The 15031-nt window shown below is 37.1% G+C and overlaps 1 protein-coding gene across 1 annotated transcript in view; it reads left to right on the top strand.

Annotated features, from left to right (window-relative positions):
- TNFAIP8L3 (TNF alpha induced protein 8 like 3) overlaps positions 1-14694 on the top strand; it is a 29037-nt gene extending 14343 nt beyond the window's left edge. The window contains exon 2 of the mRNA XM_074294506.1: positions 12902-14694. Coding sequence (XP_074150607.1) covers positions 12902-13464 — 563 coding nt within the window. The 3' untranslated portion in view covers positions 13465-14694. The remainder of the gene's footprint in view (positions 1-12901) is intronic.
- The last annotated feature ends 337 nt before the right edge of the window (positions 14695-15031 follow it).

Genomic DNA, 15031 nt, shown 5'->3' with positions numbered 1-15031 from the left:
CCTCTAAGGGAAGATATTTACTTGCTGAGAAATTTAAAAGACTGAGCTTAGTATTTCTTTTATAAGTACTTCACTGAGCCTGTGGTATAGGACTCCCAATAAGGTCTAGAAACTCAATTGAAGAGACCCTAGAATTACTCTGGGAATAAAAATATCAGATGTTTTCTTCTTCAAATTTTCTCCTCATTTCACAGTCAAAAGCTCTATAGGCAAAGGCCCTCATTACTTGTCATTCCTTGTGCTGGACATTATGGATGAGAGATCCATGGGCATACAGATTATTGTTCTGCCCCTTCAAAACTGCTTCAGCAAAATTTGGATCTCCTGTCAATGAAGAAAATGAATTACTACAGAGGATACGTAATAGGTGCTGTAAACAACATATTACACATTCATCCCTTTCCTGCTCTTTGGAATTCAAATTGATTGGGATCCAAAAATGTCATCATAAAATTCAAATTTCAATAAGAAACATTAAATGGAACATTCAGTAACACATAATGCCGTCTGCTCAATTGTCTCTCGTCCAGAAGCACCTTCTGGCTTCCTTTTCATCATTTGTTCAGCTCAGGAAAATGGTAATAGCTAATGATTTATCTTTCCTTCTAGTAAAATTAACTACAGTGAGAGGTTAATTTATTTTGTTTTGTTGTTGTTTTGGGGGGGAGGAGGAGCCTAACCTGTGATTTCATTCTATTGAACTTTGAGTATGGAAACCTCTCATCCACTGCAAATCAGATAATCATTCTATGACTTGGGGAGTAGTTGTCTACTTTCAAGAATTAAGTGATTTGCATGTGATCATAGCATATATAGTATATATCAGAGGCAGAACTGGAATCCAGACCTTTTTTATTCAAGAGAAGGCTTTTCATTATCTTTGCCTTCATTACTTCTCCACTATTATGTAATGGTTTAAAATTAGAAAATGATATAGCTTTCTATGTCAATAAATCTTCTGTGCCTACAAGTACATACCCTATTTTGAAAGAATTTTTTTTTCTTTTTTGTAATAAAAGACAGGCATCGGTCCACTTAACTGTTTAAAATTTCATATCCTGAATCCATATATAAGAGACTATTAAAGGCAAACCACTTTGTCATTTTTATTGAATTAATCCATTTGCCAAAGTGGTACACTAACAAGTTTCTATCTCTGGTACTAATACAAGGCCCAGAATTTGTTAACTTTCGACTGAGACTGGATTTTTAAACAATATTTAAGCAGGGAATCACATAGGAGTTGTCACAAAGGAGATGGGACACTTCAGAGAATGAAAAATATCTCTTGATTGCCTGCTTCTCTCAGGTCCTGAAATATCACAGGAGTGAATGAACAAATGAATAAACAAATTGTGAAGGAGGTGAGCTACTGCTGAATTGCTTTTGGAATTAGAGATTAATAATAATATGGGTTAATGAAATCCGTAGCCCATTAAATCCCTAGCATAGTAAATGATTGATGCTGCTTGTTGGGACTGGAATAGGCAGGATAGAGTCTGGGGTGAAGTAGAGAAATGGTTTATAGTAAGAAGAGCTGTCTCTTGATTGTTAAAGGGCTTGTTGAAGCTGCCTAGAAGAAAAGGTTTGTGCTCAGAGAGATGTTTATGTATGCCTTAGACAGATGGAAGGTAGACTTCAAAAGAGGAGAAAAGTAGGTGTTTAAGGAAGATTTAAAAGTAGAATAGAAAGCAATGATCAGGAAAGCAGAAAGGGTATTTGATTTTTTTCTTTTATTAGGGTGAATTTATATTGAATTCCATTATAGGAGACAGAAACTATTTGATTTCTCTCGAGGGACAGAAAGGAAATATAGGATGCTACTTCTAATCTTCAGGAGAAAAATACTTTTACCTTTGTGTCAAGTTTTGAAGGAAGCATGTGCACCTGAATGACTTCTCCTCCTAGAATTTATGTGATAGAGAAAAAGAAACTGGGAATTGTCTTCCTCTAGATTTGGGGAGAGCAGATTTCAAAGTATTTAAAGAAGAAATAATCTCCTATGGGCTAAAATTCCACTGTGGAAAGCATCACAAGATGAATGGGAAAAATCTCAAGAAGCAAATTATAAAGCCACAGAAAAAGAACTATTTCAAAGAGAAAGGAAAGGAAGAGTGATCCTAAGGGATGTTTTTTAAAACATACAAAAGATGAAAACAAAAATGCATGAAAGAGAATAAATACAAAAGTCTGAGAAATGTGTCAAAAGTTCTAAAATTAAGAACGAGATGTTGTAGAGGAGAAAAGTTAAGAATAAGTAAAAAGGTTTCATAAGCTATGTTGGAGGGAAAAGGAGAATAAGAAAGATATAAGACTACTGCTTAGATGGTTGGAATGATAATCCATGACAAAGACCTGAGCTGTTAAGATTTATTTTGTTTCTTTTTTTTTTTCCACCAAAAAGAATGATCTTAGTAATGAAAAGAATAGAATAAAAATTGTTATCAGGGGATTGATAACGAAGATGGTTGCAGAATAAGATAATAATACCTAACTTTACATAGAACTTTAAATTTTGCAAAGCATTTTAACTATTATCTCATTCTTTCCTTACAACAACCCTGGAAGGTAGCTATTATGAGGAAACTGAGGCAAGGTTTGTAACTTAGCTAGGATCCTACAACTAGCAAAACACTAAGGAAAGGTTTGAAATAAAGTTTTCCTTACTCCAAATCGATCCTTCCAGTCATTATGCCACCTGATCCATTAGGCCAAATCAATAATTTAGTTGAAGGAAAAGACAGGCAGTAGGGATGCAGAGGAGGCTATATGAACTCTACATTCTTGGTGTAAATTCTGACTCAGGCTGGTCTGCTGGTATATTGAGTCCAATATTAGAATCAAATAAACCATTTGTAGGTCATTCAGCAAGTAATAAAAGGAGGTTTTCTTAGTCAAAACATAGAAAAGATTCTTAACAAAGATACAGTATATCATTCAGCTCAGGTAGAGCCCCATACACCTTTGCTCTTATATGAAATGAGTTAACAGAGCAGAATATGGTGCCTCCTTGAACCTTGGGAACCAGGCCAAGTTCAAAGGACCATCGTTCCATGTTGTCAGCTCTTTTATTTTTTTCTTGCCTTGCACTTAGTAAGAGTTTAATAAATACTTGTTAACTTTGGTGAACAGGAGTTTTTCTTGGGCTTCAACAGCTAGGTGTCTTGAGTTACTTAGCCTCTTGGCCCAATCAAGTCTTGAGGACACTTTCTTATCTTCTAGGCAAAGAACTAGCCCACCAACATGACAAGAGAAGAAACACTGGTCCCTCAAACTTGGATACTGAAATGACAGTGATTTCTGAGAAATCATCATTGATTTTGAAAAATCATGGAGGGCAAAAGAAGTGCTGAAGGATTAAAGAATTGCACATTCCTGACTTGCTAAAAAAAAAAAAAAAGAAAGAAAGAAAGAAAGAAAAATTTAAGTCTTTGAACCACAAACTAGTGAACTAGAATTTATTTCCAGAAAAAAATTTATATTATACTATGAAAGATTTAATTTGTGAACATTCAGAAGAGAAAATGATGATTATAAACAGTTATGCCAGGCCAACTTCATTTTCTTTCTGATAAGGCTAGCTAAACTAGTCAATGAAGGGAGCACTATGTAGGGTCAATGTAGGGTAGCTCTATTTCATTGGGATTTTAGTGAACCATTAAATTTTTGTGTAAAGAGATGAAGAGATATGGGATAGACTAGTGGTGTCAAATTCAAATAGAAAGGAGAGCCATTAATTCATAAAGCTCCCCATGGGCCACATGTCAACTTAATTTTGTAATAAAATATTATCTATGTTGCATTATATTTTTCATTTCATTAAATATTTCACACCTGCAGGCTAGTGCATTTAGTTAGGTGGATTTACAACAATTTGGATGGCAAGACCCAAAGGAATAGTCATCAATAGTTGTTCCAAAGAAGAAAGGATGCTTGATCCTATGTTGTTTACATTTTTGTCTGTGAATAATATACAGATGGCACATTTATCAAATTTGTAGGTGATACAGAGCTGAGAGGAATAGCTAACACATTGAATTGTCAGAAGAAAGGAGAGAGAAAAGGAAGGAAGAAAGGAGAAAAAGAAGGTAGGGAAGGAAGGAAGGAAAAAAGAAAGGAAGGGGTGGAGGAAGAAAGGAGAGAGGAAGGGAAGGAAAAAAGAAAAGAAGAAAAAGAAGAGAGAGAGGAAGTATAGATGAATAAACCTTCTGTGTGCTAGTCTTTCTGGTAAGTACTTTACAAATACTATCTCATTTGATCCTCACAACAACCCTGTGAGATATCCCATTTTATAGTTGAGGAAACTGAGGCAGGAAGAAGTTAAATTACTTGTTCAAGGTCACAGAGCTAGTAAATGTCTGAGGCTGGTTTTGAACTCATGTCTTAACTTCAAATTCAGCACTTGATCTCCTGTGCCCTCTCACTGCTTCATTAGTCAAATTAAATTATATGACTTGGTTGCAAGAAGAGGAGGGCATTGAAGGGGCAAAGGGGGATCCAGCCCTGTGACTTTATCGGTGTGGGGAAATCTCTGAGTAGAAATTCCTTCCCCTCATTTAGATCAACAGTTCAGCTCCAATTGACATTTATAGAAGTTGTTCAGGGCACTGAGAGGTTAGTTTCTGTCCCCATGGTCACATAACCAAGATGTGTCAGAATTAGTACTGGAACCTACCTAGACTTTCCAGGTTTATGATGAAATTTAATAGGATTAAATGTAAAAATGTCAACTTGACAAGTACAAGCCGGAGGAATTCTGGCTAAGTAGAAGTTTTTCTGAAAAATAGTGGGGTTTCAGTGGACTGCAAGTTTAATCAGTCAAAAGTGTGACATAGCACCCTGAAAAGTTAATGCAATTTTAGGCTGTATTAAGAGAGACATAACATCAAGAATGAGAAAGGTATTTTATAGTAGTCATTCCCTCTGTTCACTAAACTACAGATTACGATCATTTCTTGGTGTAACATTTTAGGAAGGAAATTGATATGCTAGAAAGAAGGTAACCAGATTGACAAAAGTCCTCATAACATACCTTATAAGGATTAATTGAAGAAACAAAAAATGTAATTTCCAGTACTTCTCTTACCCATCAACCCTCAAGAGTTCTTTCAAAACCATAATTTATGAGTTCCCTACCCAAGTTTTATTTTTCCTAATTAGCTAGAAAACATGGTTAAAAGGAAAGCAAAAAAGAAAAGCAATGAAAATGACCACAGAACATCTCATAAACTTGTAACTCGTTTTCCCTTATACACACATCCCGTTCTTAGTGGGAAGAGTATATATATATACATATATATATATATATATATATATATAGGAATATATATATATATATAGGAATCATTCACAGGGCATGCACATATGGAACACACATATGACAAATAATGACACCTCTGATCAGAATTACCAATATCTGGTGATGTGTTATTATCTATTACGAATTACATTTTTATTTCAAGCAATCTTCAGGGGTACCTAACCATCTCTCTCCTTTTCTGGGAAATGCTATGGTTAGTAAGCTTCTCTCCTGCAGAAATGGGATAAAGTACTTTTATCCAGCACTTTCTCTCTCTTACCTACTTCCTAAGTCCCACTTGTAGTCTTCAGCTGAGCCCTATCTTCAAAGTCACCTGTTACTCTGGCTACTGTCCACTGGGAAGTGCTGTGGTTGGTATGCTACTCCCCAAGAGGGGAGGGATATAGCCCTGACTTCCTCTCAGCCAAGATGCATTCAGAAAGTAGCAGATGTCCCTGGATAAAATCATTTTGCCTCTTTTAATGATTTTTTTCTCTGATTCATTTAAACTCACATTTTACTTAATATCAGAAATCTCAAAACAATATCATTTCTCCTGATCAAACTGAAACACTCCTCAGAATATCTGTTAAAAGGTCTAGTACAAAGATTCTGTCTTTCCAGAAAATCTTCTAAAATCTCTGTGATCCTTTTAAAGATATAATATCAAAATCCAGAATCTCTATGATCCTGAGGTGCTGAGTTTCAGCACCCTGAGGCTACATTTGCAATATAGATGTTGTATAACATTTCAAGCAAGTGATCATCAAGCCATCTGGGGCTTGATGGCCTCCAATTACAGAGAACATGACTGTTCAAGGTATCTCTCGTTGTTAGGAAAGTGTTCCTTGTATTGAACTGAATCACTATAGGTCTTAAGTCAGAGTTGTAGAGCTCCTATATCACTGGAATCTCAAACTATCCAGAGAGTATGACCTGAGTGTATAACATCTGTCCCCTAGAACTTCAAGTTTCACTTCAGTCTGACATTGTTCTTTTGATTACTAGGTATTGTTGCTATCTAAAGCCTCCATTTCTCTTCACTTTGTATCCCCTTACAGACTGGCTTCTGACCTCACCACTCAATTGAAATTGCTTTCTTCAAAGTTTCCAGTGATCTCTCAATCACCAAATCTAATTTTTTCCCCCTAGCTCTCTTGCTTAACCTTTCTGCTGCACTTAACACTACTGACCACCCACTCCTCCTGGATACTCTTTTCTCTGGATTTTCATGACATTATTTTTATGGTTCTCCTCCTTCCTGTCTAACCACTCCTCAGTTTGTTTTGGTAGTTTATCATCCATATCATCCCATCCCTGCTCACCTCCAAAACCGTAGATGTTCCCCAGTGCTCTGTCCAAAGGCCACTAATCTCTTTTTGTGTTTTCTCTTGATGATCTCTTTAGTTCCCATGGGTAATTTAATAATTTCTTTGCCAATTACTCTCATAGACCTTTAGAATACAAATAAAACAGGGACTATCTGATGTATCGATTTGTATTCTTAGCATTTAACACAAATCCAGCCCAGAATCAACAGATCTGGAGCAGCAGAGGTTGCTGTGTACTTGACCATCCCACCTGCCAGGGATACACTCCTTTCTCGCTTTCATCTTCTTTTACCTAATAGAATCTCTCTTTTCCTTTAAGATGCAGCTCAAGCATCACTTTCTACCTAGATCCTTTGCTTAACCCTCCATTAACTACTAATGCCTTCTCTCCCAAACTATTTTACTCCCAAGCTATCTATTTATTCTCTTTATTTTTATTACATTATATACTTATATTTTCTTGTTGCTTCATTATATAAATTCACCATGTGTAGAAATTGGTTCATTCATCATATTTAGGTTCTCATGCAGTAACTAGCATATAGTAGGTACTTAATAAATACCTATTGATTAATAGTTTATGCCCAACTTGATCTCTCTGTTGACCCAGCTTCTTCTTCTCTGTTTATAGAGAAAAGAGACAGTTCATATTCCACAGTAACAAAAAGGGTAGGAGCTCCATTCAACTGGTGCTGTGCTATTTTTTCCTTTTTTTTTTTAAATAGCTTTTTATTTTTCCAAACACATATGGAGATAGTTCAACATTCACCTTTGCAAAATCTTTTGTTCCAATTTTTTCTCCCTCCCTCTCCCTAACCCCTCCCACAGACAGCAAGCAATCCAATATAGGTTAAATATGTGCAATTCTTCTAAATAGATTTCCATATTTGTCATACTACCCAAGAAAAATCAGATCAAAAGATGAAAGAAAAAATACAAGAAAAAACAAGCAAACAACAACAAAGTGAAAATACTATATACTTTGATCCACATTCCCAATAGTTTTCTCTCTGGATGTGAATGGTTCTTTCAATTACAAGTCTATTGGCATTGCCTGAAATCACCTCATTGTGAAAAGAGACACATCCATCAGAGTTGATCATCACATAATGTTGTTGCCGTGTACAATGTTCTCTTGGTTCTGTTCACTTCACTTAGCATCATTTCAGGCCTCTCTGAAATCATCCTGCTGATGCTTCTTATAGAACAATAATATTCCATAACATTCATATACCATAACTTATTCAGCCATTCTCCAACTGATGAGAATCCACTCAGTTTCCAGTTTCTTGCCCACTAAAAACAAGGACTGCTACAAACATTTTTGCATATGTGGGTCCTTTTTCCTTTTTGATGATCTCTTTGGGATACAGACCCAATAGAGACACTATTACATGCACAGTTTGATAGCCTTTTGCTGCCCTCTGCTATTGCTAGCAAATTCCCAATTTCTTCCTCTCCTGATCCTTATAAACTGCAAAGGAAAAGTCTCCATTTTTCCCAGCTACTACTCCTCACTGTCCAATTCTTATTCAATTCAACCCTCTTCTTGTTCTTTTACTTTCACTGTGCCCTTTGAGTACTATTTTAGCATTAATAAATTCCTCTTGATTGTAGATCCTCTTTTTCTTGAAGTTTTTACATTTTCTTGTACTCTAAGATACTACATCCCCTGGCTAACTTTCTCCATTACAAGGGTACTCTGTAATGTTCTGTGTCTCTAGAAACTGCCAATCGCTCTCTGGGAGGAGATCTGCTGTCTCAACTCAATCCCAGACTCGACCCTTCTTCCTCCAGAGTGCCACCCCAACTCTGACCTAGAGTAGACTCACTTCTCCAGGCCCAATGTTGTCTTCTTTTATCCTCCCAGAGAATGGGCGTGTGAGAACTCAAGGGCTTATGGGAAAATTACTTCAACCAATGAACTTGCCCCTTTTAAAGGTTGCGTGAACTCCTTTTCATATGTAAACTCCTCCTCAGAAGTTCAAAGGGGTAAACGCCCCTTAAAGGCTGAAACCAAAAGGTGTGAACTAGAGAATTGTTAAGTACCGACTTAGCACTTAGTAAGAACCTAACATCTCATTATCTTATTAGCACTTAGTAAGAACCTAACATCTCATTATCTTATTAGCAGTCAGTAAGAACCTAACAATACTCTGTGACAGAATGGACAAGACATATATATATATATATATATATATGTATATACATCCTTTGTTCCTCACTGCTACTACTCAATTCTCTGCTACCATAATTCATCTGTCTCTCCTTCTTTAAGATTCTTCCATCTACATTACACTATCGAGATCCTTATTAAAGTTATCTATTCACTCCCAGTTTTTTTTCACTCCTTCTTCATGGAATTCAATACCTATCTTGTAATGGTCCTATCCATCTCACTCCCACATTTATACTTGGGAACTTCAGTATACAAATGCATGTCCCTCAAACCCATTATTTTCACAATTCATCAACCTCTACAATTCTCATAACCTACTCACTCCTCCATAACCCCCCAATGAGATGAGATTACTTTTATACTTTTGAATTCTGAAAATCCTTTCTTTCTCCTATCATAATTTTCTAGCCTTCCATCTCTCTCACTGCCTTAGCCCTTATAAACATATACTTTCATTGCAAACTTTAGAGTAAGGATTTTTAACTTTATTCATTTATATATATTTTTATTATCATGGAAGACTTGACATGTTGGTGAAGCCTGTTGATCTCCTTTCTGATATGTTTTAAAATACATAAGACTACATATGAAACCAATTATATTGAAATGTGATTTTCAAGGTATTTTTTAAAAAACAAGTTCATAGGCCCCAAGTTAAGAACTAATATCTCCACCCTGAATTATCTTTACTTTCTTTCCATCAGAGTCCTGATCCTATTGCTAATTCACCTATATACTGTTTTCTCCCTTTGCCATTTTATCTATTGGTGTTCACCCCTACTCAATCTTATCCAAGGGTTACCCTCACCTTCTGTTTCCTCTGCTCCAGTTTATTAGCTGCTGAACGCTGCTGGAAGATATAACACTACTGTGCTATTTGGATCCAATCCATATTGATACTGACAAATCTCAAATCTGGCTTCCCACAGCTAGATGGCAAATACAGTAACCATGGAAAAATAACTTAACCTCATTGAGTCTCAGTTTTCTATATCTGTAAAATGGAGACAATAATTGTTCTAACTACTCTACAAAGTAGTTAGAACACTTTAAAGTTTATAAAGTATAAATATGACCTATTATTGTTTACTATGTTCTCAAGGTCACATTGGTCCAACTCAGCTAGGAATGGAATCTGGATCTCCTTTTTCCAATATATTATGATGCCTTTCTCTCCCTCCACACTCTTTGTCCACTCCAAAAGCATCAAGAATAAGAAATCACTCCTAGAAATGACAACCCTGGTTCTCTTTTGCCATTGAATTTTTGTTGTGTTTTTTTGATACTGAAAAGGAAACAGTCATTGTGGGAGTCAGTTGCTGTGAGATGGATAGAAGATGTGTTTGTATCTATTGTTCCTTTGACTCTGGGGACTTCAGAACTACAGAGGTGACAAACTCCTCAGAAAGAATAGTCAATGCTGAAGAAGGTTGTGACTTTGAGTGTTTGTGAGGAAGTGTGTCCTGATCAGGGTACAGATGGGTTTGTATTTGAGTTGTACTTGAGTGTTTATTGAGTCTATGTCTGGAAGTTTGGACAGGCACTCATCTGGATGAGTCAGAGAGACTAAGGAAGGGATAAATGAGGAATCTGTATCCTAGTGTTATTGAGTTAATTAAAATACAGAATCAGGTGAAAAAGTATCACAATGAACCTTAAACTGAGAATTCAAGGGCAAGCCTCATCCAAGAAAAGGACTTGTACACTTTAGGTGTCATGTTATCACTCACACAAAATAACCTGAGGAGAATGGGTTTTTTCCCTCCACAAACAAAAGTGGCTGAGGTTATAAAAACAATAAGACTCAGGGGTGAGGCTTTCAGGGCAATGTAAGATAATTTCTTCTCCAGCAGGCTGTATCCAGATTATACCTTCAAGGGAAGGGCACACGAAGGGCAGACAGAACCAAGTGGGAAAATCAATAATTAGGTGTGGAGACAGCTAGCTGGATCTTGAATGATAGTAAGAGACACTTCGTGACTTGCTTGCCTAAGTACAAATATAGCAAACTTGGTCATGAGGGTTGGAAGGATGGAGTCAGTGATCAAAGGACATGAGGGAAGGACCAATGATAAATGGAATTTCTGGAGGACAATACACCAGGAGGCATAACATCCAGGGCCACTCAGGTGGTGTTCTGAAATCTTATTAGCTTCACACTCCTGATCTAAGAGGCGGAGCTCTGGAGACTAAATGTGTGTTTAAGCCAGAAATGCAAGGGAAAGTGTTGTAGACTAAGTCATAGGAAATTAGCTACCAGATGATGTAGGAATCTTTGGGGGCTAGGTAAAGCCTATAAAGAAAAGCTACACACACACACACACACACACACACACACACACATACACACACACACAATTTTTAAATTTTAAAATGTAGTGAAAGTGATTGTGAAAGAGCACAAAAAGGGAGTTTGTAAAAACTCACTCAAATGGCCAGGAGGTGATTTAGAAGTGTAATTGAAGAGTCAACAAAAAAGCCACACTGAACACACAAACCCCTTTCTTTTTTTTTTCTCTCCCTCCAGGTGGGACAGAAAGAAGAAGCACTAAAAAAGCAAAGCTAAAATACTTGCATCCCTCTTTTTAGACACTAATAGCAAATAATTATTGGTATAAATGCAGAATTGTGATCAAAGACGAATAAATGGGACACTGTCTCCAGAGCAGAGTGATTACTAAGTCAGAATAGCATAGCAGATACAGTGCTGGACTTGGCATTAGTTAAATCTGAGTTCCAATCCTACTTCAGGCTCTTAAATTGTTTGACTCCTCTGAGACTTCTCTGTAAATGGGAAGGTTGGGGCTGATGACATATCAAGTCCTTCCAGCTCTAAATTTATAGTTAGGAAGGAGAGACTATGATAAGCCATGGTAATACTGTAAAAAGATCTTATTTGAATAAGTGTTGTAAAAGTTAGAGGCAAGAAAGTAGAGCAGAAAGATCTGGGAGTCAAGTGACCTGGGTTCTCTCCCCCAACAACCACTGGGAAAACTTGAGCAATTCACCTCCTAGACCTATTTTCTCACTTAAAAAATTAACTGCCATCTCTCATATATCTGCTCTATAATATGGTGAACTCCTAAAAAACTTCATTCTTCTCATTTCTTTCTACCTGTGTCATACTTACGTGTGTATACGTGTATCTCTCTCCAAATAATTGTAAGTTCCTTGAAGCCGAGGATTGTACCTTCCTCATCCTTATTTTTTCACTGCTCTTTATCTTTTATAGGTCTCAGTAAATATTTTGAGTCCAATTAAATCTAAAATTGATTTCAAACAGTGCCTCCCCAAGCACGGCAAGATCCCAAAGTGCTTTCTGAATTACAAAGAACAAATTGATTCATGTTCAATAAAACCACTTGAGTATAAGGACATATTTTACCCTAATACTCTTAAGTAATTTTCAGTGATTTAGAAATTCCTGGTCACTAGGAAAGCATCAGGCATTTATTAAGTACATGTTTTGTCTAGACACACCATGAGGTGTCAATGGCCAGTGAAAATTAGTGAGGTATCATTTGGCCAATACTTATTTATTGAACATTTGTTCAGTATCCAACCCTGGGCTAGGTTTTCAATGGATATAAAAGCAGTAAAAATAAATAAATATATAAACCCTGCTCTCAAGGACCTAATCTCTTTAGAGAAATAAAGATAATACAGATGGTCCTAAGTCAAAAATATTGTGAGCCCAAATGGAGGTCACAGACCTTCAGTAAAAGCTGGAGTAATGCAGAAAAGCTAGATGGAGGAGGTGGGATGTGAGCTGGGCTTGAGGGTTAGGATTTGAGTAGGCAGAAGGGAATGTTCCAAATATGATTAGGGTGAAAAACAGTATGAGCAAAGTTTGGAAGGCTTAGAGATATAGTATATGTGAGGGATAGTGAGAAGACAGAACTGAACAGAATTTGCATTGGGAAGTATTAAGTAATAAAGGGAGAGGTTTTCATTTTCACAAACATCCCACCTACTCCCTTTCACTCCATAAAACTGGTACCATTGCTGGAAGCAAAAGAGTTGGATTAACATATATTGTTATTATTGCAGAAAGCATGTTATTCTAATTTAATTTTTTCCTTTTCCCTCTAGGCCCTGACTTATTTAGCTCAAAGAACCTTGCCCTTCAAGCACAGAAGAAAATTCTGAGCAAACTAGCTAGTAAAACCATGGCCAATATGCTTATCGATGACACCAGCAGTGAGATCTTTGATGAGCTCTACAAAGTCACCAAAGAACACACTCACAACAAGAAGGAAGCCCACAAGATAATGAAAGACTTAATTAAAGTGGCTATCAAAATCGGAATCCTCTATCGAAACAATCAGTTCAACCAAGAGGAAATGGAGATTGTGGAGAAACTCAGGAAGAAACTAAATCAGACAGCCATGACCATCGTGAGCTTCTATGAGGTAGAGTACACTTTTGATAAGAACGTGCTTTCCCAGCTACTGAATGAGTGTAAAGATCTGGTGCATGAACTGGTGGGGAGACACCTGACTCCCAGGACCCATGGACGCATCAACCATGTCTTCAATTACTTTGCAGACGTGGGATTCCTCTCTGCCCTCTACAGCCTGGATGGAGAGTGCCGGCCCAACCTCAAAAAGATCTGTGATGGAGTCAACAAATTGCTAGAGGAAAAAATTCTTTAAATTTTTCCCCTCCATTTCCTCTTCCTTGATTTAAAATGACAGTCACCGAGTGTCTTTGATGAGAAACAGCAGCAACAATAACAACAAAACAAAAATCCTATAAAGTGTATCAGTTTTCTGTCTCATTCATCTAGCAGATGCTAGTTTCATTCTGAGTCCAGGTTTACTCTTGGACCTCCCTGATGTTGGATTTTTAATGTATGTCTGTTTGTTTGCAAGTACTTGACATAGATGGCATCTCAGAGACTTGTTAAGGATAATTGATATCATATCCCAAGCAGGGGAACTAGTCTGTTGAACTACAACAAAATGAAGAGAGACCACCAACTCAGTTTTTCTGAGTGTGAGAGAGGTGATTAGTCCAGGAGGTAAAGAGGAAAAGAACAACAGAATGCAAACAACTGGCTTTTAAATTAAATGTCTTCTTCCAGGTGTGCAGATTGTTAAAAATAATAATACCAACCTAGAAATTTAAGGAAATGCAGCCTCCCAACACAAGAAAATATATTCCCCACTCTTCTTACACGCTCTCACCTCAGCCCTCCAAGCAACATTATGAAATATGCTTTAGTTATTTTGGGGTGGGATGATAAGAGATCATGAACAGTTTTTCTATTTCAGATGTTATGATGCTCCATGGGAGACAATTTCCTAGGCATATGTCCCTAATCCCTAATGAGAGATAATGTCCCTTCTATAGTTGCCCTAGAGACATACATACATCTCATATCTGTGTGTAGGTAATCAGCTAGTTCAAGGAAACTCTATCTGACCCAGGCACACACAATCAATAAGGGTTTATACTGATGCAGAGGTAAAATCAAGCAGGAGGTATACTTTTCCTTCATTCTTGACTTTCCTAAGTTTCACAGCACCATTTTTTTGGTGCCTATGAACAAAGGAGGAGCTTGTGATTATGATTCAGAAACAAAAACCACCTGCCACGAGATGCTTCCCTATAATAAGAACAGTGGAAATGACAGGAGAGAAATCCAGATGTCAGAACACATGCCCCACTCTATTCTCTGGAACAAAAATGATCATATTGTCTCAGATTATGGTCCAAACTGGCCCTGGAGTCTGTCTCTGACAGCAGTACCCATACATGGATGGATGACTTGTGGGAGGTCATGGTTGCAACATCAGCCAAAACAGCAATGTCCCAGATGCCAACTAGTCAGACTTGAATTGCTCCCTTTGTCAAAGTCTATTAAACACTTCAGTGAAAAATAGCATTGTGCAGGTGTTGAATTTTTTTTCTTAACCAAGAGAGATTTTCAGCCTCTACAATATCATTTTTTTTAAAAAAACTGAAATGGAGTGGGGAGGGAAAGAGGTAATGGAATTGTTGATGAATCCTTCTTGCCCCTATGTTCTCAAGAATTGTCCTGGCCTTTAATCACAAAGGAGGAGCACGGAACAGGTATTGAGAGTGGTTCTTTTTTATGTTATGAGCAGGGAGCAAAGGTCAGTGAATCCAGCCAACTTGACGTCCATGCTTCTAGTCTTTTGGATATCTGGGACTGTCCCATTTGAATACCACATAACTAGCTAGTGATCTTGGCCA

Source organism: Sminthopsis crassicaudata, chromosome 2 (assembly GCF_048593235.1).
Source record: "Sminthopsis crassicaudata isolate SCR6 chromosome 2, ASM4859323v1, whole genome shotgun sequence".
Classification (NCBI taxonomy): domain Eukaryota; kingdom Metazoa; phylum Chordata; class Mammalia; order Dasyuromorphia; family Dasyuridae; genus Sminthopsis; species Sminthopsis crassicaudata.
The sequence above is the reverse complement of the archived record's forward strand: the minus strand, read 5'-3'. Positions and strand labels throughout refer to the sequence as shown.